This window comes from Leguminivora glycinivorella, chromosome Z (assembly GCF_023078275.1).
Source record: "Leguminivora glycinivorella isolate SPB_JAAS2020 chromosome Z, LegGlyc_1.1, whole genome shotgun sequence".
Taxonomy (NCBI): Eukaryota; Metazoa; Arthropoda; class Insecta; order Lepidoptera; family Tortricidae; genus Leguminivora; species Leguminivora glycinivorella.
The window spans coordinates 28,732,884-28,757,811 of NC_062998.1; the positions used below are offsets into that span (position 1 = coordinate 28,732,884).

The 24,928-nt window shown below is 38.0% G+C and overlaps 1 protein-coding gene across 3 annotated transcripts in view; it reads left to right on the top strand.

Moving 5' to 3' along the window:
* The window catches only part of LOC125240826 (zinc finger protein 62 homolog), a 109,159-nt gene that overhangs the window by 35,687 nt on the left and 48,544 nt on the right, over positions 1–24,928 (top strand). Inside the window, exon 7 of one of the 3 annotated variants that reach the window (XM_048148953.1) lies at positions 18,792–19,096. The exons of the other annotated variants lie outside the window; for them this stretch is intronic. Within the exon in view, the coding sequence (XP_048004910.1) occupies positions 18,792–18,855 (64 nt within the window). The 3' untranslated portion in view covers positions 18,856–19,096. Of the gene's footprint in view, positions 1–18,791; positions 19,097–24,928 lie in introns of those variants that run through there. 3 annotated transcript variants of the gene reach the window in all.

The window sequence follows — 24,928 nt, forward strand, 5'->3', positions numbered from 1 at the left end:
ATTTGTAACAGTAGACGCCTTATATGATTGTAAACCTGCTCTCTGTTTGATCTTCAAGTCATACGATTTCGATACCTTACATTTCCTGGCGACGTCTCGAATGGACAGCGTTGGGTTCTTCTTAAAGTGCTCGATGACTTTCCTTGCCTTACTTTTATCCATAGAACCGTGTTTTCTACCCGAACCTTTCTTCCTTTCGACCGTCAACCTCGAACGATGATTAGCCAATACCTTTTGGACGGTAGATTTAGGAACGGATAATAATTTAGCTAGCTTAGCTTGCGACATATCAGGATTTTCATTGTAAGTGTACAAAATTCTTTTACGTTTGTCCAGTTGGCTAGAGGCCATTTGATTACAGTTATTATGTTCATTATAAGAATAAGAATAATTTATTGAAAAAAACCTTATTGCTAATATTACATTAATGCGTTTACTTATCTTACGTGCAGTGATACGTGCGCCCGAACTAGGAAAAAAACCCTGTATCTCGGGCAAAGAGATAATGTCCTAGTTTAAAAACACAAATTAATGTAAACAAATTAAAATCATGAGAACATGTACATATTAGGTATTAAAAGTAAAAAAAATACACTTGGATAATATGTGTTGCTATGTAAGCGTTTATAAAATCTAAAAAGGAGGTCGATCGTGCATATTTTAAATTATTACATTTATTACATTGTTATTCAAAAACTACCTATCTTAAATTGCAAGAACTGCATTTTTCAAAGTTGTTAAAAAATAGCCAAAGTATCAATAATTTAATCTGCTCATTTTACTTAGATCTCCCCATAGTCAATTGAGTTTATGTATCGTCGTTCAGCCATTTTCCTGACGGGACAGTCAGGGTCCCCAGTTTGATGGTTGCTTTGTTTTTTGAAGAGACTGCATGTGGCACATTTCGGGTCTTCTGCTTTATTGGGGCATTCCTTGTCCGAGTGGCCTAGATTACTGCAATGTCCACACGTCAGTTCTGGTTGTCTACATGTTTTCGCAGCGTGGCCATAGAAATCACACTTCAGACATCTGGTAAGGGTTGTAAAGTCTTTCACAAGACACGATGACCAGTTAATGAATGCTCGGTTTTGAGAAATGAGAGCTCTGCGTATATTGGCTGGGACTTCAATTATGTAATTACAGGTTTCTAAATCTTTCTTACCTGACTTGTGGCTTAATTTTATAGAAGCTAAGAATTCTTCTCTAGTTAATTCTGGAAATTTATCGGCTATATTCTGCTCGTATAAACAACTGTAGACCTCTTGTTCCCGCATAGCAGACGGTACGCCTAGTACAATGATCCTGGGCCTGCGTTTGAGGGGTTCGTCGATGGTGAGATTCGGTAAATGTCGATTTCAATTTTTCTATGTCGTCCTTACTATCCGTGCTAATAATAACCCCGCCATTTTTAACTTTACGCAGCGCTCTTACGTGCAGTTTCATTTCCTCAGGATTAATCATCTTTTGCACAAGGTTTTTTGTTTCTTCGCTTGACTTTGACTGGTCTTTAGGGTAAATTGCAACCGAACTCAAATTAACAGGGCGGACTTCTTTTTTGTTGCTGGTTTTCACCATATCAGCAAAAGACACAGCGTTTGTAGTTGATGTAGTAGCGCTAACGATGCTGTTCTTGAGGGCTCGGAAACTTTCTGAAAGGTCAAGTTTTCTTCCAGCGACTGAAGGGCGTAGTGGTTTTGGATGGCCTTTTGTTTAAGGCTTTGTTAGAGGACTGCCATGTTTGCGGAACCATGGGAAACTTTTCGGCAAAGGCTTTGGATCCTGAGCTTCTGGTTGGCGTTCAATTGGCCTTCCGTCGAGATGCTGCTAATTTCAGAAAGATATTTTTCTATGGTGCTCATCCAGTTCTGAAGATCTGAGGTTGATACCAGGTCTAGGCTAGATTGATCTGGTCTTGTTTGTTGGGCATTTTCATTCCTGGTATCCGAAGGCACTGGTGTTGATGGTGGGCTTCGTTGAGTTTTGGAGCTACGGCCGAATGGACTATTACCACTCATTTTGTATAAAGTTATTGATAGGTACACACTGACGTCATAACTACTTGCACAGCACAAGGAAAGAACATCGCATGACACAGTTTGTTAAAATCGAGGTCAATGCCTATTGCACATGATTTTAATTCGTTAATTAATAAAAATAATGCAAGACACGTCTATTCACACCGATCGTAGCGAACGAGTGATTGTTTAATAACTATGGTAAAATAAAACTGCAAAAGTTTGAACATCAATAATTTTAATTTTTAATGTCGTAAATCAACAAAAATATAGAATCTATGTCCTAAGGTTTAATTTTTGTAAACTTCTCTGTTTTAAGCACTAGGTATTTTTCTTTAGGTACTTGGTAGGTATGTATATACCTACCTATCACCTACTTACTACTTTTTTTTAATTAATTTTGAGAAGCCAAGTTAAACTTTGCAATTTTGCAATCTGTACTCACCCGAGAAGTAGGCAAAGGTACTTAAGTAGGTATTAAGAAATACTCAAACATATCCCTTCAGGTGGCGAAGTCCGGGAGCCGGCCGGACGGAAAGTGGCAGGTAACCGGGAGCCGGACTTGGTTTTACAAGCAGTTGAGTGGCACGGTTTCTGATAAATCCAGAGGAAGAGTGGCGCAGGCTTTTTGAAAAATTTGACCCTCAAGTGGCAGGCCCCTCACGGGTGTTCACCGCAAATTCTACGTATGTTAGAAAAATCATAATTTCTCAAAAAAAAAAATGTATGAATGTTATGCATAAACCATATATCGGTGGATTCATTAAGAAATGGTTAAACTCATTATGTAGCACAAAATGCCATTCCATTTATATACGTTTGGCCAGACTCGATCAAATATCAGATAGCTGCATTTTTCCACTTTCGAGTGTAAAAGTCTCTATAATTAGGAAAATAAACAGTAAAATGTATAGAAAAGTAATTTAATGACATATGTAATACATTTACTTACACTTAAAATCCTTTTTTTAACATCTTACAATACAATATTTTCAAACTAGAACGTTTTTAAAAACGTGTCTCAAAAATGACATGCGCCAGGTCCAACAAAATTGGGTCATATTCAAGGTTGATATATGACGACGTGTTATCATAAAACAAAATATATTAATTACGTTTTCTAAAGTTAACTATATAATCTTAATGGAAAAACAATTATAAGCACAAAAACCCATTTGTTTTCTTATTTAATTACCAAACAAAATGGTACTTGAAAACTAGGGTTAAAAACAGTTGTTCAGAAAAAGACTAATAAAACGAATTCTATTGCATTGACTAGACTTGTGGCTGTAGATTCTACAACATTAATTAATAAACTCATCATCATCATTCTCCTGGCACATTCCCTATTTGGGGTCGGCCCTCCTGATACATGATCGCCATTTTGCGCGATCTTTAGTCATTGCTGGCGTGAGGCCTAGCTTCGTCATATCCTTGGAGATGGTTCTAGTCCAGTTGGTTGGCGGGCGGCCTCTGCCTCTCGTGCCCTCTTCTATATCCATCACTCGTCTCGTCAGGTGGTGCTCGTCTCGGCGCATTACATGACCATACCAGCGTAATCGGCCTTCCTGCATTTTATGATGTATGTCTGCGACTTTAAAAGTTCCTCGGATATACTCATTCCGAACTCTGTCTGATCGAGTAACACCTCCAGACCAGCGCAGCATCTTCATTTCCACGACGTGAATTTTCTGTTCGTCTGACTTATTCATTCCCCAACATTCGGATCCGTAGAGTAATGCCGGTCTCACAGCTGTTTTGTAGACGGTTCCCTTAGTTTTAATTGGCATTTTCGCATCACAGAGCACTCCAGTAAGCGACCTCCACTTAAGCCATCCCGTTTTTATTCTGTTTTCAATATCGCTTACAGTATCGGCTTTAGTGTTGACAACGGATCCTAGGTACTTGAATTCTTCAACCTTGTTCAAAGGGTTTCCATCTATTTTAAGTAGTGGTGGTGTACGTATGTCGCTGTTAGTGAAATTGCAGTGCATGTATTCAGTCTTTTGCCGATTTACTCTAAGTCCCTTGCCCTCCAATGCTGCCCGCCAAGCTTCGAGGTTCCTTTGAAGTTCCGGCAGTGATTCCTCTACTAGGACTACATCATCCGCGTATAGCAGTGTCCATGGGGCCGGTTTCTGTAGGTCTTTGGTGATGTAGTCCATGACGATATTGAAGAGAAGGGGGCTCAGAGTAGATCCTTGGTGAACGCCGACTTTCACTTCGAAGGTGTCACTCATGCCAGCAGGCGAAACAACTCTGGTGGTAACATTGTTGTACATGTCTTGTACGATACTTATGTACTGCTCCGGAACGTGTTGGGCCCTGAGTGCTTGCCAAATGAGTTGACGCGGTATTCGGTCAAAAGCTTTTTCAAGATCTATGAAGACCAAGTGCAGGTCCCTTTTAAGAGCTTTGTATTTGTCCATTAGTATCCGTAAGGTGTGTATCGCATCCGTAGTGCCTACTCCAGCAGTAAAGCCGCACTGGTTTGATGAGATGGTTGTGTGTTTATAAAGCCTTTTGACCAGTACTCTTTCCCAGATCTTAAGGGTATGTGACGTCAGTTTGATCGCTCTGTAGTTTCCACACTCTGCTATGTTCCCCTTATTCTTAAAGAATGGTATCATGTTGCTCAGTCTCCACATGTCAGGCATGGTTCCTTGTTGTAAGATAAGGTTAAATAGATTTGTTAGCCATTTTACACCATTAACACCAGCTTTTTTCCATAGTTCTGCAGGTATTTCATCAGGGCCTGTAGATTTGCCATTTTTCATTGCAGTTACAGCGGTTTCAACTTCATTGGGCGTAATAGCTTCTATAGGACCATGAATTGGACAGAGGGGTGTCATTGGCTGATGTGGAAATTCTTCATTCAGCAAGTTTTGATAATATTCGTGCCACCTGCTATTTATTTCTTTGTCTGTTGTTAATAATTTCCCTGAACTATCGTTGATATATTTGTTTTGTTTGAAATCTTGTGATTGTTTATTTCGGTGTTTAGCTATTTTAAAAACGTCCTTTTCGGTTTTAGCATTTTGAAGCCGAGATATTAGCGCATCTTCTGATGAAGCTTTAGCAATGGCTACAGCTCGTTTTGCAGCACTTTTAGCAACAAGGTACTCCTTTTTATCTGAATCCGCTTTTGATTCTTGCCATGTTTTAAAGCTGGCTTTCTTTTCAGCGAGCGCTTGCTTCACTTCACTGGACCACCAACTAGCATCCTTACCGGTATTAAGTTTACTGCCTTTGGTTATCCCCAAGTTCTTTTTGGCTATCATTTTAGTATAGGTATGTAAATCATTCCAGGCTGCGTTGGCGTCTTTTATGCTGAAATCGTTTATAGACTCCACGAGATATTCTTTCATCTGCTCCACTGTTATGCAACCTTCGGGTTTGTTCAGATTATACCACTTAATTCTAGGGAGTGATTTAATTTTGCGATTTTTGTTCCAATTTGGCAATGCTAGACAGGCTACAAGAATACGATGTTGGGTGGTTAAAGGTTCACCTGGGATAACCTTGCAGTCTCGGAAGAGTCTGCGCATAGCCGCATCACAAAGAAAAAAGTCAATCTGCGAGGAGAACCTTCCGCTCTTATAAGTGATGAGGTGTTCATCTTTTTTCTGAAAAAAGGTATTGACTATGCACATATCAAAGTTTGAGGCTAACTCCAAGATGTCCTTTCCCTGGTCGTTGAGAATGCCATATCCAAAGTTTCCATGCGCATTGCAGTCCCCCAGGGCTTTTTGACCTACATGTCCGTTTAGATCACCTGCAATGATTTTTCTCTCCGTACTTGGTATACTTTGGAGTACCTCTTGTAGTTCTTCCCAGAAGGCTTGCTTTTCTTCTTTTCTGCAGCCTGTCTGCGGTGCATACGTGGAAATGATGTTAAGGCAAGGCTGATCGTCGAGCGCGAGTTTGACGTACATAATTCTATCGTTGATTCGGTCTACTTTAATAACTCTTTGTTTAAGATGTTCGTCGAGTATAATGCCCACCCCGTTCCTAGCTGACGAGCCATGGTAGTATAGTTGGTAGTTGTAACCAATATCTCTAGATTTTGAACCTTTCCATTTAAGTTCTTGAATACAACATATATTTATATTACGTCTATGTAAGGTCTCGGCCAATTCTTGGCTACGTCCGGTCAGTGAACCAATGTTCCAAGTCGATATGCGCATTTTAGTAGCACTGTGTCTGGAGTCGTCGCTTAGGGGGGACGCCCTAGTATGTTTCGCATGGTTCATATGGTAGCTCGGACCGTCGCTTGCGGGGGACGCCCTAGTAGTTATCTCGTTCTCTATATGTTGCATTTTCATTTAGTTGTATCAGGAGATTGTGTTTTGGCGGAATGTTTTACGGCCGGTTGCCACCTGACGCCAAGACTGTCACCTATACTCCAGGTGTGAGTGCCGCCGTTGACCCGCTAGGGGTTCATTCGCCGCCGACTCTTCTACGTGCCCCAGCCGAGACGCGCAGCACTACCCGCGGCCTCTGCTCCGAATATGTCGGAGAAGCCCGGGGTAGGGGTTTTATAACGGAGTGTCCCTCTCCGGCCATTCGTTGGACATATAAAAAGTAAAATATTTCGAGAACATTAATATTTCGAAAACATTAATTAATAAACTAACGTTAATAAACCAAAAAACTACGTGCTTCGATACAAAAAATCGTTAAAAAACAATAGTAATGTTAGTCTAAATATCTATACGTATGTACTTGCCAGGGCTACATAGTATGGATAAGACATCGAATTTATTTTAAACTTTTACCATTTTTCACAATAAGTGTCATCGGTTTCCTAGCAATCATTATTATTTCGTTTGGGTTACAATAATTATTTTATTTTATTGTTTTTCTCATATGAATGAAAAATTCTATATAATAAATTTATAAAACTCTACAAAGACCTGCGGGCCGTGGTCGGCCAACAGGGACGCGATAATAGTAGGTTGTTACAAGGGATCAAAATTACTAATTTACAGCGAGGGCGATAATTGAATCCTGAACGAAGCGAAGGTTTTTGTAATTGAATCTCGAGCGTATCGAGGTATTCTAAAATAGAATTCTGAGCATAGTGTGCGATTCAAGTTTTATGCTCAAGGTGAAAATAATTGTGTAATATTTTATACTGGCAACTTAAAGTTCATTAACAGAAAAGCGCCGCTTTGTTCCTTGCTAACAAAGAAGACAAGTACCCTTTCGAATGGGTGATGTCAAATAGAATTATGTGTATGATATACACTAATACACTTCAAATATATGAACAAATTAATGAATATATACGAAACAAGGATTCATGCATGCTGCTTTATCGCAGCCGAAGCAGATGGTGGTGACCCGCTTCTTGCACACCACACACCGACGCCGTTTGCGACCTTAGGGCTTCGGGTCGAGCTCAAGCTCCACCAGGTGGTGCTCACGGACGTTGGAAGTGGTCGTGAGCATGGGCCGAGGTAAACCAGTGGGAATTGTGGCGACATGGGGGGAATGGTATTTCAACAGAGACTCGATAAGGGACATTCTGAAGTTGCGATGGGTCATGGTAGGAATGATGTGTTTATTTAAAACAAAGCAGTTCAAAATTGACACATTTAGAAGGCGGCGGAATAATTTTTTGTACCACACCTTGGTACGTTTTCTTTCCATTGGAAATGCAGCCAACATCTGGTCCTTCTTATCCACGCCACCCATCATAATATTGTAGTCGTAGATAAGAGTAGGTTTAGTGGCCCCCTTTACGGTGACTGTGCTGTTCCCATGGTAAGTCGAGATCGTCGCCACTCGGTTGCGATCTCTCCATACCATGATATCAACATCGCCGGAGGTCAAACCAGTGATCTGGCCTGGCTGCATATCCCGCTTCGTAAGGTTTGTAAGTTGGTACGGAACAAACTGACGATTAGTGCGAAGGGTTCCAACGCAGTCGAATCCGCGTACCTTTAATGTTCGTGCGAGAGCCGGTGAATTATAAAAAGTATCCATCCATATCGTATGACCTTTGTTTTCAAGCCCTTTTAAGAGATCCAGAACAAGAGATGGTACAAAGACCTGTAGCGGATTAGGAGCCGCAGTTTCTGTTGACTTATGAGCGTGAACCAAAAATCGCCACAAGTATTCGGTTTGAGATTCACAAATTTCATAAGTTTTGATCCAATTAGTGCAGTAGTGCAGCAGCTTTGTTAGGGATAAATTGGTTAATATCCAACCATCCCTTCCACTACAATAAAGATTCATCCAGCGCGATGTTTTGATGCAGTTTATATGAACTTTCAAACACAGAATATAAGTGATCAATAATAGGTTGAACCTTGAATAGTTTCGCCTCGGAACGATTCAGATTTAGTGTGTTCATGTCTCTGTTATTTCTAAAGTGAAGGCACTTGCAAATGAGTTGAAAACGCCTGAGAGACATGTACACATTGAATCCGGGAGTCATAAATATGCTAGCATTGATGTTCCAGTAATCGGTCAATCGTCCTTTAATTACAACCCCCATCGCCGCAATGATTGCGAAGAACACATACAACTCATCGGCTGATGTGTCCTTCCAATCACAAATGCGGCTAGAGGGATGGAGGCTTTGAATGTCGATCAGCTGTTCCGCCAGTTGCTGAGCATATATATTTGTTTGCTCAGCTATGTACCTACTCCATGAGCCGCCGATTCCACATCAGAATAAATAATTCGTATGGGTCAGTTTGCAGAACTGTTGGCCCAACATTGTCATCTACTTAGGAAATGTTCCCTCCTCTCGACACTTGGGACAATACGCAGGCTGGCCCCGACTCCAAAAATAATTGATTTGTTTATAATTTGGATGTTTAGATAATTGCAATCCGATAAGAAATCTGAATTCGAAGGTTTATTATTTTTGGCTTTTTAGTTTCTCCGTGTTTTGTAACACGCTTTTTTTGAAGGCGGTTTTATTTTTTTGTTAAAAAGTTAATTTATTTGTTCATTTTTAGTGGTTCCTAGTGATATTATATGTATCAGTCCGAATATAAGTACAGTAGTGAAAGAATTGTCCTTTAACTCCTAACCGTTGAGGAGTTGACCTTCCATCATCAGCTCAGCCACATAAAATTATTACCACCAGGCGCAAATACTGGTGTACCTTTGAAAAATACACAAAAAACATTACATGTGCCTATAACATTTGAAGGGTTCCCTCGATTTCTCCAAGATCCCATCATCAGACCCCGACTTGGTGCCAATGGGACCATCTCGGGGTTATACCCGTTCGATCAAAAAAAAAATTTTGAAAATCGGTCCACGATTCTCGGATATATCGAGTAACATACATACAAAAAAAAAAAAAAAAAATTCAGTCGAATTGAGAACCTCCTCCTTTTTTGAAGTCGGTTAAAAATACTTATATCCTGATAGAATGTTACATTGACATCACAAGATAAGATCTAAGTGTACCACTTGACAATATCACATTAGTGTCTTCGTATTTTAAATTAAATAGTTTTGAGAGTAAAAAGTTTTATACAGACGTTGAAAAAAAATAACGTACTAGTGGAGGTCATAAGGTAGCTTATTAAGTTGTATACAGGATGGAAAGTTGAGATGGGGCAGAAAAGGCAGTTTGCTGTCACTCGAAAATGGTTTTGGGAAATCATCTTCAAGTGAGTTTTAGGTGGTTGAACTTTTTAAGTGGTGACAGTTGGCATTCACAATTTTTTGATATTTTTTTACTGTCAGCGAGAAATTATCTTTAAAATCTAAAATAAACGTAGGCAATGACAATAAGTCTGATTTGCTTTCGTATACTGGTGTCCCTAAAACCAACGCCAAAATGAAAAGGGGTGATAGAACATCTCATTAGCTATCACATTAACCAAATTTGACCTTAGTGAAAAGGTCATGGTTTTTGAGATATTGGCTGTTTAATAAAATTCGTGGTTAATAAAACGTAAAGAAAAAAGTAAGAAAGTAGGTACCAATATCTCGAAAACCATGACAGATGTACTATCACCCCTTTTCATTTTGGCGTTGGTTTTAGGTTAGGGACACCCGGTATGAACATCGTCCTAAAATAGCTTCGATTTGGTAGAAAAATTCAGATCAGTAACTCTGGCCCAATACGTAACCAGCTACAAACAGGGAATTTTGTATTCCCGTTATGTAGCCAGTTGCAAAACTTAGTTACCAAACGGTACCACGTTGGCCCAATATGTAACCGGCTACAAACAGGTAATTTTGGAAAGACTTTTGAAAAGACACTCCTCAAATAGACTAGTTATGTATGTTTTGTGTAGCGCGTTAATGGATTATACGGCATGGTGCGAGACAAGAGACCAATCGTTCACGCTCCGTAGCGTATCGTAGTAATCTCTGTCGCACTAATACGCGTGTATCTCTATATTCTTTGTGATACGGTCCTTAGGCCGCCTTTGCACCTGTGAGTTTTACCGCTTACGTAAGCGACTTATGCAAAACTTTCAAATGTAAATGGTTTTTGTAAGCAGCTTACGGTAAGTTTTGACTACTTTCGTAAGCTGAAAACTTTCAAGTGTAAATGGGTAAGAGTTTGCTTACGGAAGCAACTAACAGCTTATCGAAATAAATTGATATAACTAGTAGTTTCTATTTATTTCAACTTTGCTTGTTTGGAACAATGTATACTTTCAGTACTAGGGTGATTCATATTTTATCAATGTTAAAATGTTCTATGTCTCACCCCCTCAAATTGTTCTCTGGTACTAAAAAATAATTGTAATTTTTTTTCAGAATTTTTCGTTACATTTTAGGGGTCGCTACCACACGTTGAAAATTTTGATTCTTCATACAAAATGATTTTTTTATTATTATTTTTTTCGTTTTTTTATGATCACTTATGACGAATCATTGTATTCATGTACCTAAAATTTGATATAACATTACAGCTTAATTTTTTTATGCATAAAATTCGTGTTTTAGGTGTTTTAAACACTGATTTTAGTTGATTTTATTGACTTGTACCAACAGTACAGGAATAAAAATTATTAAAAATCAAACGAAATTATTCTTAATATCAAATATCCTCAATAATAGCTTTAAATACCTTAAAACATTGTTTTAGACAGAAAAAACGAAAAGAAATATATTAAAAAAATCATTTTGTATGAAAAATAAAAATTTTCATTGTGTAGTAGCGACCTCTAAAATTTATCGAAAAATTCTAAAAAAAAATTACAATATTTTTTTAGTACCAGAGAACAATTTGAGGGGGTGAGACATAGCACTTTTTAACTTTGATAAAATATGCATCACCCTATTCAGTACGTTAAAAATCACAAGACGTCCGTAAGCAAAACTTACGTTAAGTTTTTCGTAAGTGTAAATGGAACCATAAGTTGCTTACGAAAGATTTACGTAAGTAACATACAGGTGTAAAGGCGGCCTTTAAACCTTGGTAATTTGATATAACAACAAAATGTGACATGACGTCATACAAACATGAAGCTATTGTCGGAGCATAATTTTAAGAGGTATGTAAGTTACCAATGATTTGCGTGTTTGTTTATGAATGTTGCAAATTTAATCATTAAAAGTAAGCATATCTAGAGATCAGTTAACACATCAATTTGCCTTAATTTATAAATGAATAAACATGCAATGAAGTGGGCCTTTCTTTACCTACGTAAAGCTGAATTTAGTCGTGCAAGTTATTGCTGCAAGTTTTGAGACAGAAGTATATGCTAGAAAGAGATGCAGATATTTGCCACTCACTCTTACCTATAGTTGCGTCTCAAAACTTGCAGCAATAACTTGCTGGTTTAAACTCAGCTTTACAGCAACAATCAAGTACCTATTAACGAGTGGTCATAGAATTAATACATTAGTTGATTTTTTACAGGAAAGTAACATGGTATATTTAGTAAATAGTATAGGCTAGTTTCCTATCCTTGAAATAAAATATTTTATGCAGTGCATGAAATAAAGCATCACATAATTAGAAGAAAAATGTGGACAGTAGTTATGTTTAAACATAATTTCTGTTTAATAAGTCAAAGAGAAAGATATAAAGTAAAGGATTGACCGTGACGTCACTCCTCAGTATTTCATAGTAATTCCATATTAGCAAATCGTTTTGACAGCCTATTGTAAGTTGCTTTCATATTGTACTCAATGAAAACTATAATTGTCCTTAATATTTAGGTGTTATGGTGAGGGTATAAATCATTTTTGTACTTTGTCTAGTCCGATTCGGAGTTTGCAATCGCAATTGCAGCATTTAATTCAATGTTAACTATTTTCGTGAAACTAGGACTGATGAATTCCATTATTAAGCTTGAGCGAATTTATAATCTTATTACTGTAAATAAATATTATTCTATTACTTCTAATTAATGATATTTTACACTCTACATAATATGACAGCAATATTATTTTAATATGATGCTATTTGCGAAATGTTGAACTGTAGTGCGTTGTTCGAATTTACCGTCACTTATGTTCTTTGTAGGGTGTCGGACTTAGCCCAAGCTTGCTTCTGTGTCGTATTAAGTAATTATAACGTTAATCTATACGTCATTGGCTTTGCGAATTTCATGTTCTCTTAAACCTTTGAGTCAAAGGTTTTCAAAGGCTTTGAATCTGTGATACTTTGTTTATGCATAATAAACTGTTTGAAATTGTGTAGTCGTAAGTACTGTGTAAAATTTACAGTGTGCAAGTATATGAAATGAGGAGTGTCTTTTTTAAAAGAACTTATTTCTATAAGTCAACAAGGGTTATTTCTCTAGGAAGACATAGATAAAAATAACCTCTGTTGACTTACAGAGATAAATCCTTTTGAAAAGGCACTCCTCAAATATTTGCGTCTTTTTCGTCACAAAAAATATCAGTAATCGGTTTTAGTGAAAGTTAATGGTAATCGTAAGGCCTCTTGTCCACGACACGGTTTCTCGCCGTGAAAACCTACGGTTAATTCGCCGCGTGTAGGCACGGTCGTCAGTGTTGTATGGTACACTATGGAAGCTTGTAGACGCGCACGGTCGCGCCACGGCACGGCGCCGCGGCCGTGTGCGCCGTGACTGCCCCTCGGCTCGCCGCGCCTACGCACGGCGTGATTTTCATCAGTGTTGTATGGCAGTCTATGGGAGCGTGTCGACGGCGCCGGACGTACGCACGGATTCGTGACTGTTTACATACGCTGATTCCCGATTTTGTTATAAAATGAGCATAAATCAAGAATTAGGTATTAATTACATTTATTCAAGAAAGTAATAATATAAGACAAACTTTATAAAAAAGGTCAAGAACCCTATATGGGATAAGACCATCGATGATTATAAAAATAAGCTGCTTAAACATGCCCTTTTTCTAAAATCGGATGCATGTATCCAAAACCGTCTTTTCTTATCTCCATACCTTTTGAACTCCCGACACAGATTAAGAAGAGCATTGGCGGTTGGTGAACATTTCTGCTAGGCAACACTGAGCAAACACACAAAAAAAGAGACCTACCTAAACATTAGGTACTTTACTAGTAATAAATATTAGGCAAGCCGGTGGGAATCGGCTTGTATGGATTAGCCGCTGCTGATATGTAGACTCTGGCGCACCGACTTTGGCAGTAAAAGGCATGAAATTAGAGTATTTTCAACTAGGGCTTGTGATATACGTGTTACACGCGGAACCGTAGCTACGTAGCCTTAGCACCGGCGGTGCTAAGATCCCGTACTACACGGTCACGTCAAAGATACGTATCCGTTTCTGGATTCGGCTACGTTCCCGCGAATCTCGGCTTCGGCTCCTCTCCGCTCGGTTGTTGAAAGAGAGCTTGTAAGTGTCGAACGGACCCTTCGCATTATGTGTTATACTCGTGGTCTTTGCATTGATTTGATTCCAGATGTTTTTTTAAGTAATTACATATTGGTATTATTCTGTTCTCTGATAACCAGACATTATGAGTTTGTACAAAAAAAACCAGAGGTGGTATTGGTGGGATTTTTGAATCTCACCGGTGCCTTGTTTTGTATGCAGCCGATGACTATTAAGTACGAAATAAGCCACCCGATGAGAATCAAAAATCGCACCTCAGGTAGGTACTAGGTACCTACTTGGCGATGTCGATGAATATGAAAGTCCATCCAAATAAATATATTAATATCTCTAATTAATATTTACTCCCTAGTAAGAAATGCTACAGGTAGACCAATGCAACAATTTAAAAGTATTTTAAGTGAAATAATAATATACACTGTTGTTCATAAATATTATTACTGTCTGGACAACCGTCTTTCGTCGGTGAAAATACTAAGAAATAGTTGCACGTGCAGATAAAGATAACAAACAATAGTGTGCGGGCCATTGATAATAATTACCTTCAAGTAGCTTTGGGATTTACCTGTTAAGTACCATGTGTTCCTATTGTTTGTGAAGTTAAGTGAAAGCAATAATAACAAACTATTTGACTACTTCGGATACTACCAACTATAAGACGCTGACTGTACATGTTAGATTATTTAAAAAAAGTTGATTAATTATAGTCTGTGTCATGTGAATGAAAATTAGAAATTTACCTATTTTTTTATATGTTGATTATACGCGAATTCTTTTGATATAATACACATCTTTTACAATTTGTATTGGTCTATTATTTTTGCCTCCAACATAATATTTGCATCTTATTATTTTTGATCACTCTTAAAACTTTATTTAAAATGCAAAAATATGGAAACTGAAATTAAAAACTCGCCCCTTGCATTACATTCGGGGGTCTTAGTGACACGCATAAAATCTACACTAAACGTCACGGTCACGACTGGATCCGATCTACGTATAAATAAGATACGTATCTCCGTGTACACGTAGCTACGTATCTTAATTACACGTAGCCGAATCACACGGAGCAAACGGAGCGGATCTCCGTTGCCGAGTAACACGGCAACGGAGATTCGGCTACGGGTACACGAAACACGGTCACGACCAGGAGCTCTATTTTCAACCCTTGAGGTGCCAGGTTATAAAATGTAAAAAGTAATCTGCTTCAATATAATTTTTAAGAAAAAAAAAACCGCCGCTTTTGAGGTTCTGGTGAAAGGTACTTGCGAATGTTGGATTATGTACAAATGTGTAGGTATTTTTCAAAACTGCTTTTAATGTAAATCTTTGATTATTTGTTTGTCTGTCTGTGGCATTGTAGCTCCCGAACGGATGGACCGATTTAGATTTAGTTTTTTTGTTTGAAAGCTGAATTAATCGGAAGTGTTTTTAGCCATGTAGGTAGCCGAGTAGGTCTACTATGTCGGGGGTTTTTACAAAATTTTAATTGTGTGGTTATTCTTTCCGTTTCCTATTATGTAATAAGCAACGATAATATTTTTTTTCGTAAGAAAATTCATTGACGCAGCACGTCTTACACAGGCCGGGATAAAAACGCTACTAGCCCGTACTTGGCCAAAGTCTCGCCCGGTGGCTTTGCCGTGTCATGTACAAGCTCGCACGTTTTTTCAACCGTACGGCTAACACGCCGTACGGTTGAAAAACCGTGTCGTGGACAAGAGGCCTTATGGAACCAAACAAGCCCTTGTAAGTAGATTACATACCTAGTAGGTAAAGTAAGAATGTTTCAGATCACATGTAAGTAATTATCGGCCGAAGCGAAGCCAAGGTCAACAAACATGTTATCTGACGCTTTCTTATTTACGGGGCAAGGTGTGTACTTAGTCGGTCCTAAAGTTCTGTCACAAATAAAAATAATGATACAGAGGGTGTCTCATAAATAATGTCGGTTTTCAATGTTCACTTTGTTTATTAAATAATCATATAAAAAGAAAGCCTTAATATTCGAAGTATAGCCCATCGTATTTTATGGTTTTAACCCAACGTTCAGCAAGCTCTTTGAGACCTTGGTAAAACCATTCCCTGGACTTAGATGCAAAAAATTGTTGCACTGCATTTTCAACATCATCTTTGGATTCAAATTATTTTCCTCGAAAGAATTTCGCCATGGATCTGAATAAATAATAATCTGACGGTGCAAGGTCCGGACTATATGCTGGATGTGGCAGGAGTTCAATACCACCAAGTTCTTCGATCGTATTCCGCGTAAGTTTCGCCGTATGTGGTTTAGCATTGTCTTGTTGTAAAAGAACCCGTTTTCGGTTAACTAAACCTGGATAATTCTCCGATAAAACCTCATACATTCGCATAGCTGTCCACTATATACCTCGGCATTGATAGTTCGACCATCAGGAACGATTTCGAAGTACACTAAACCTTCATAATTCCACCACACACACAGCAAGACTTTCCGCTCAAATCGACCTCTCTTCGCGACGGGTTCTGGTAACTGTCCTTTATCTAACCACTGATTTTCCATGTTCGGGTTGTTTAGATAAATCCATTTTTCATCGCAAGTAACAATGCGTCTAATAAAACGATCATCTTTCGGCAGGGCAAGGAGTTGTTCGCATACCTCAACTCGACGTTTCGCTTGAGTCTCGGTTAATTCATGTGGCACTATTCGACAACTTTTATAGGTCTTGCCCAATGATTTTAAATGGCGATGTATGGTATCTTTGGAAAGTCCAAGGGCGTCCGATAATCGGCGAGTGCTGGTACTAGGTTGGTTTTCTACTGCTTCCCTTGTAACCCTCAATATCCCACACTGGTGGACGACCTGGGCGCGGACGATCGTCAAGCGTCAAATCTCCACTATTAAAACGAGTAAACCAACGCTGTGCCGTTCGCTCGTTAACTGTGTCTTCCTCTTCAATTTCACATATTTTTCTTGCAGCCACGGCTGCTTTAAATTTTTGTTTTCAATAATGTCTTAACAATACACGAACTTCATATTTATCACACTCCATACTTTTTTTATAAAAACGTACCGCGTCGTCAATAAGCAAACAGATAATGATTAAAATAAAGTAAAACAATTGCACACTTCATAGAACTAGAGACTAGTCTCGACAAGTTACGACATGTTTAATTTGAGGCGCAGAAGTTCACCCATATGAAAACCGACATTACTTATGAGACACCCTCTGTAAAAACAAAAGTAGGTACCTATCAGTTTTTAATAAATTATATATCAATTTAAAGTATATTTAATAGAGAATGAATATAACTTAAAATTATTCAAAATTACCTCCATTATTTTTAATACAGGCCAATAAACGCCGCGGCCAGTCGTCTATCGCAGCACGCACCATATTCATGTCTATTTCAGCGACTGCTTTTCTTATAGATGACTTCAGGCTCTCCAAATTTTTATGTGGTTTAGCACAGACATTCTCCTCTAAGACCTGCCAAATTTTGTAGTCAAAAGGGTTAAGGTCCGGACTGGAGGAAAGCCAATCTTCGTGTCTTATGAAGTCGATTTTTTGACGCTCAAACCAGGCTTGAGTGGTCTTGGCTTTGTGTGCAGGTGCAGAATCCTGCTGGAACACAAAATGATGTCCTGAAAATAGTGTGTTGGGCAGATCTTTGACAATATGATCCAAAACCGTCTCTTGGTACACTTTTGCACTGATTTTGACCCCTTTTTCGCAAAAATGAACCTCAGTTGGCCCGTAATAAGATACTCCCAACCAAATCATCACTGATGATGGATGATGCCCATGTTGCACCCGTGGAACTATTTTATGGCTTCTTCAGAGCTCGTAGCATACACTCTATCATTCTGTTTATTATACTTTTCTTCAACATCATCTTCAATTTTTTCGTCAATAAAAAGGATATCGTGGTGTCGATTTTTCGCGTACCGCTTTAACAACTTTCGGGATCTTTTAAGTCTTATTGTTTTAAGACGCTCATTAAGCAAGTGCCCACTCTTTTTTTGTATGCTCGTAGACTAAGATCTTCGTTTAAAATCTTTTTGACGGTTTTCCCCATCCCATCCCATCTGCAAAGCCATCAACTTCTGTTTTCGGACAGGATTTCTTGCTATACGGGCCTTGATCGCTTTGATCACTGCTGGTGTTCTTACGGAGCGTGGCCGGCCAGTTTTTTTTGTCCTCAACACTAGAGACTTCATTGTACCTATCAATAGTACGGTACACAAACCTAAGCGTTATATTTAATTTTTTGAGCAACTTGGCGAGTGCCCACAGCGGTGCAACGCTAAAACAGCTATTCGGTTTTCTTTTAATATCCACTGCATCGTGAGCAATCGCAGCAAATGACTGTTTTTTGTTTTAAAATAATTGTCTAACATTAAAAAATGGAATCCAAAAACATTTTCTTAGAATTATGTTCTAAATTTAAAAATAACGTGCCACTGACAGAATTTTAGGACCGTCTAAGTATACTATTCTTCCGTTCGATGGAGCCACCGGGAAGACGTAATTTCGTTTAGCGCAGCGGCCTGAAATTTGACGCTTTCCATCTGGAGGAGATATAAACTCGCCGGGTAGGCTGACAAGTGTCACCTCTATTTATCATGTACAGTCAACCAATTGGAACCCTAGGCCACTAGAACTATGTCATAGTGACGTTATAATTCAGATTGTAAGAAATCTCTTACTGCTTGTCATTTTGACATTGTTGTAGAGTGGCCTATGTTTCCAATTGGTTTACCGTACAGTCACGAGCTTTAATTTGGGATTGGGACCCACCTAAGATTGAATATCGTATAGCAAACTTTCGCTATTTAGAGCTAATATTTTAACGCTATGTCAATGCAGCAGCGGCTGGTCCGTACAAGCCTATTCCTACCGGCTTGCCTAAAATTGATTACTGGTAAAGTACCTCTTGTTAAGGTAGGTTTCTTTTTGACACTGTTGTTAATGTCATTATGTTCACCATCGACAACTTTACTCTTTTAAGGGAACCGTGCAAAAACTTCAGCTGGAGCGAGGGCAAACGAACATTACCGAAGTTTTCCGAGTAATTGTTACTAGGGTACTACTTTTTGATCTTATGTGGGTCTATATGGCAATATCGTTTTTTGGCTTGTGATGCACTCCCGCAGTGTGAAGATGCCTTACGGCTCAGCCACGACATTGGTCTAAGTGCGACAGCGGTGAGCGGCGGCCACAGAGGAGCGAGACTCAGAGATGGGACATTTCATTCGCACGTGTGTATGTATACCCAGTATTTACTCAAAATACCCGTGTTACTCGTTTTTACTCAAATTGGTGGGTATAAACTATTTAAGAGTGCTGAAATGGAAATACAAATTAGAAATATTGGTGTATTTTGTAATGGACTACTAAGTTAAGTACTCAAATTTGTATGAATTTTATTTTGAAGACGTGCTCTCCATCATGTAACTATTTTTCTCAAAACTAAAATTCAGAAATCACCAGTGTGTTATACATCATCTGATAGGCCTTTAAAAATTAATTGAATGTTTCTAAAAAAGTTTTTGGATAATATGAATAGTTTTATACCTTTATAACTTTCGAATTCGTTATTGGAAAAATATCCAGAAAAAGTCAAATTATTGCCCATATATTGCCTAATACAAAACCCAAAAATAGTACTTTGAACGTCATCAGCTGAGCCATTTTTGAGTTTCCTTTGGAAAACCCTTGATAAAAGGTCGTAAGTGTCCCATTAACAGTCACTTCCGAGCAACATGTTGTTACCTATAACATCGATTTAATTTAAGTCTCATACTTTTACTGTAAATACCGGCTTTTTAAAACAAAACTGCTAACTAAACATTATCACTGTTTTTTTCTCACAATGATTACCTTTTTTTCGACAAACTAAGAGTCCTATAAGATTCTGATAATATAAATAGTATTTAAACATGTCCACACACTTAAAATAAACACGAATAAGTACTTAAATCTCATTTTTTATTTTATTTATTTTTATTTTTAGTGTTTATACTCACCCAAATGAGTAAATACGAGTATTTACTCGGTGCTTTGAGTAAATTACGGGTAAATACTCAGTATTTACTCACCCTACCCATCTCTACACGTGTGGCTGTCGCTCACCGCTGTCGCGCTTAGACCAATGTCTTGGCTGGGCCGTTAGTTAGGGTGGGCTTTAAATGCTTCCGCAAAATGCCTCGTTTCGTAAAGGCAGCCATCATGCTCTTGTGTTATAACTTGCGGGCGATGGTTGTTTCGCTGTAAGTCAATAATATTTTCCTCGTTCTCGTAAAGTCGAATCCAACAGCGAACTGTGTTTCTTGTCACATTATTTGTCATGATATCGTGAATGCCTTACTCCTTGTTCGTGCAAATCAATTGTGAAAATGTCACATCAAACTATTTTCTTGACTGACACTACATATTATGTCGAAAACCGTAATGGTTGATTTAGACGATGCCTATTTTATGACGCCTAAACTACGCCGTCTAAAAATGGCATCGTATAAACACTTTCCGCGCCTTTTTTTGCTAAATATACGCAAGCCACAAAAATGGCGTAGTTTAGGCGTCACTAACTAGGCTTCGTCTAAATCAACCATAACGATAGCTTTTTGCAAAGAGTTATCATTTCAAGGGTAGGTTAGATAAGGCATTTGTGTCGCTCAAAACTCCTCTCGCTCGCTTTAAAACTAGGTAAATCCATTCTGCTGTAAGGTTGATTATCTTTCAGATCATATCATATTTTTTAAATGTTCAACCTTAAAGCAGAATTTAATATATTTAATTTAATTTAATATGTCTTAACAAACAAATAAATCGTTTAAATCGTAACTTGACATTCAACATTATTGCACGAAACTTTTGACCTTATAACATCCAGCAACATTCAACGGAAATGGATCACAAATTAAAGCTCGTGATTGTACGAGTCCCGATGCATATGTTTCCGTCTAGTCAGACAAGAAAGTAATGTCTTCATTCTAAAATCATTAATGTTTAATGCTATTAACTAATCTAGTTTATTTTTATGCCAGTATTATACAATAAGCCAATAACTATATCTAAATACAAAAAAAGGTCTGCACCCCTCATAGGTGCCCCTGCGGCACAACCGTCGACGAGTTTGGACACCATGGCCACCAATTTCTTGTCAACTGAGCGCCGATCGCCTCTCCAGACACTCTGCCCTGAATGATATTATATGCCGGTCTCTTGCTACCGTCAACGCGCCGGCCATCCTTGAACCAAACGGCGTTTCGAGGGATGATGACAAGAGACCGGACGGTATGACCCTGGTTCCTTGGAAGATGGGACAGGTGCTAGTCTGGGACGCCACATGCGTCGATACACTGGCACCTTCCCATCTTCCAGGAACCTCAAACAGGGCTGGGGCAGCTGCGGAGGCGGCTGAAAGCAAAAAGGTGGCAAAATATCGGGATCTCGGACACCAATACCACTTTATGGCGGTTGGTGTCGAGACTCTAGGGCCATGGGGTCTAAGCGCCCATGTACTCTTGAAAGAGCTGAGCGCAAAGCTCATAGAAACTACCGGTGACCAGAGAGCTGGCAGCTTTCTCTCGCAACGCATAAGCATTGCTATTCAGCGAGGGAATGCTGCCACCATCTTTGGCACAATGCCGATGCCGCTATTTAGATATATTTTAGTTAAGATTCGTTTTTAATTTTAATTTTAAGTTTTATTATTTTTTTAGAGTTAGCTTGTTATTTATTTGTTATTTAAGTTTTATTACCTTAATAAAGTTTCATTAATAGTTATATTCAATACAAAAAATATTATTTGTATTGAAAGAAATACAAGAAATGTAAATACAAATAAATTAAACAAAAAAATTATACTTCCTATTTGTAGAGGTTCACAATACTCCAAATTGTATTCAAACTACTCCAAATTTCAAGTTGATAGCATTAGTAGTTCTCGAGATATCGAACGAAGTGGCGAACTCCACTGCTTCGAGGCTCGTACAACTACAGCTCGGTATGGGCGAGTTATTTGCCCTATAAATATTACGTCAGGCATGTCAAGTTAAAGAAAATAGCTCGCCCTGCCTGAGTTTTCTTTATAGCCAAAACATCAAATATTGCAAAATTAAATTATACATAAAGTATGTACTTAATATTAGTGAAGGCAATATGAAAGCAACTAAATATTTAGCCAAGTAAGTATGAAATCCCTTAAATTAAGATTGTACTCATCTATAAAACAAATAATACAACTTAACCCTTCTTTGATTGGAGTTGCAATTATTTTTTATTTCCATTTAGGGATCGTTACCGGTATTCTTACTACCGATTTTAAATAAGGTATAACCGGTTATCATTGCATTTCGGTATTTATATCACTTAAGCCCACTTGCACCAACAACTTAACTCGGGGATAGTGGGCTGTCATCTGTCAAATTCCATATAAAATGGTGGGTTAACCCTTCATTTTCGTTAGTGCAAGTGGCCCTAAATATCTAATTAGCGGTATAATCAAAACCGGTATCCAAATGTAATAGCGGTTTCGACTATTGACAACATTACCTCTATTTGATTTAATACAAATAAAACCATCACCGGTAATACACCTGTCACTGTCAGTGTCCAAATAAGCACATTTTCTTATTTTAAATTATGACAATCACCGAAAAGAGTACCGTTCTATCATATGATGAGTTTGTCCTTTTCATTATAATCGTGACGTTATTGACGTGTCATTTGTACTTTCGACTAGGTATTATTTTAGATTCTTTTTCACAATAATATACCAGACTTATATGTGGTTTTTCTCGTGAATATTACATAACAAATTTGTGGATAAACCGATTGTTTGTTTTATTTTCTTTTTTATTCTCATATTCTAGTCTAAAAACAAAATTAATAAGCATGATACAAAATTTACATTTTGAAAGAGCCCCTGACATAGTGGTGAGAGTCAATGGCGGGTGTACTTAAATAGATTTAAATGAAAAGCATTCCATGTTTTAGTACCTCATTAATACTATTTAGTATCTTCTTTAAAAAAAAATTGTTTGCAAACTTGTCTAGTTTTTTTTTGTAAATTTATCATCAATATCTCCTCGTTTCGTTGCGACGTAAAACTGTAACCCTGGTAACTGTTTGAAATCTGCCTTGACGTAGGTCTCATCGTCCATCAAAACGCAATCAAATTTCGTTAAATGATTTGTATACAATTTTCGGGCTCGAGTTTTACATAATTTCTGTTTAGTAGCATCGCGATTTGTAACAGTAGACGCCTTATATGATTGTAAACCTGCTCTCTGTTTGATCTTCAAGTCATACGATTTCGATACCTTACATTTCCTGGCGACGTCTCGAATGGACAGCGTTGGGTTCTTCTTAAAGTGCTCGATGACTTTCCTTGCCTTACTTTTATCCATAGAACCGTGTTTTCTACCCGAACCTTTCTTCCTTTCGACCGTCAACCTCGAACGATGATTAGCCAATACCTTTTGGACGGTAGATTTAGGAACGGATAATAATTTAGCTAGCTTAGCTTGCGACATATCAGGATTTTCATTGTAAGTGTACAAAATTCTTTTACGTTTGTCCAGTTGGCTAGAGGCCATTTGATTACAGTTATTATGTTCATTATAAGAATAAGAATAATTTATTGAAAAAAACCTTATTGCTAATATTACATTAATGCGTTTACTTATCTTACGTGCAGTGATACGTGCGCCCGAACTAGGAAAAAAACCCTGTATCTCGGGCAAAGAGATAATGTCCTAGTTTAAAAACACAAATTAATGTAAACAAATTAAAATCATGAGAACATGTACATATTAGGTATTAAAAGTAAAAAAAATACACTTGGATAATATGTGTTGCTATGTAAGCGTTTATAAAATCTAAAAAGGAGGTCGATCGTGCATATTTTAAATTATTACATTTATTACATTGTTATTCAAAAACTACCTATCTTAAATTGCAAGAACTGCATTTTTCAAAGTTGTTAAAAAATAGCCAAAGTATCAATAATTTAATCTGCTCATTTTACTTAGATCTCCCCATAGTCAATTGAGTTTATGTATCGTCGTTCAGCCATTTTCCTGACGGGACAGTCAGGGTCCCCAGTTTGATGGTTGCTTTGTTTTTTGAAGAGACTGCATGTGGCACATTTCGGGTCTTCTGCTTTATTGGGGCATTCCTTGTCCGAGTGGCCTAGATTACTGCAATGTCCACACGTCAGTTCTGGTTGTCTACATGTTTTCGCAGCGTGGCCATAGAAATCACACTTCAGACATCTGGTAAGGGTTGTAAAGTCTTTCACAAGACACGATGACCAGTTAATGAATGCTCGGTTTTGAGAAATGAGAGCTCTGCGTATATTGGCTGGGACTTCAATTATGTAATTACAGGTTTCTAAATCTTTCTTACCTGACTTGTGGCTTAATTTTATAGAAGCTAAGAATTCTTCTCTAGTTAATTCTGGAAATTTATCGGCTATATTCTGCTCGTATAAACAACTGTAGACCTCTTGTTCCCGCATAGCAGACGGTACGCCTAGTACAATGATCCTGGGCCTGCGTTTGAGGGGTTCGTCGATGGTGAGATTCGGTAAATGTCGATTTCAATTTTTCTATGTCGTCCTTACTATCCGTGCTAATAATAACCCCGCCATTTTTAACTTTACGCAGCGCTCTTACGTGCAGTTTCATTTCCTCAGGATTAATCATCTTTTGCACAAGGTTTTTAGGGTTCCGTACCTCAAAGAGGAAAAACGGAACCCTTATAGGATCACTCGTGTGTCTGTCTGTCCCTCTGTTACAGCCGATTTCTCCGAAACTACTGGACCGATTTACTTGAAATTTGGTACACATATGTAAACCTGTGGCCCAAAGACGGACATGTAATTTAATTAAATGAAATTTAATCATAGGGGTCACTTTTGGGGGGTAAACTTGAAAATTAAAAATCAAAGTTATTAAAACTATATTGTGTTATATATCAAATGAAAGAGAATTTTATGAGCATTTGAAATATATTTTTTTTTAATTTTTAATTTTGGTACTTTAGAAGTAATTTAAGAAAATAGACAAAAAATGACCATTCCCCCCCCTTATCTCCGAAACTACTTAGCGTAAAATTTTCAAAAAAATACACGAGATA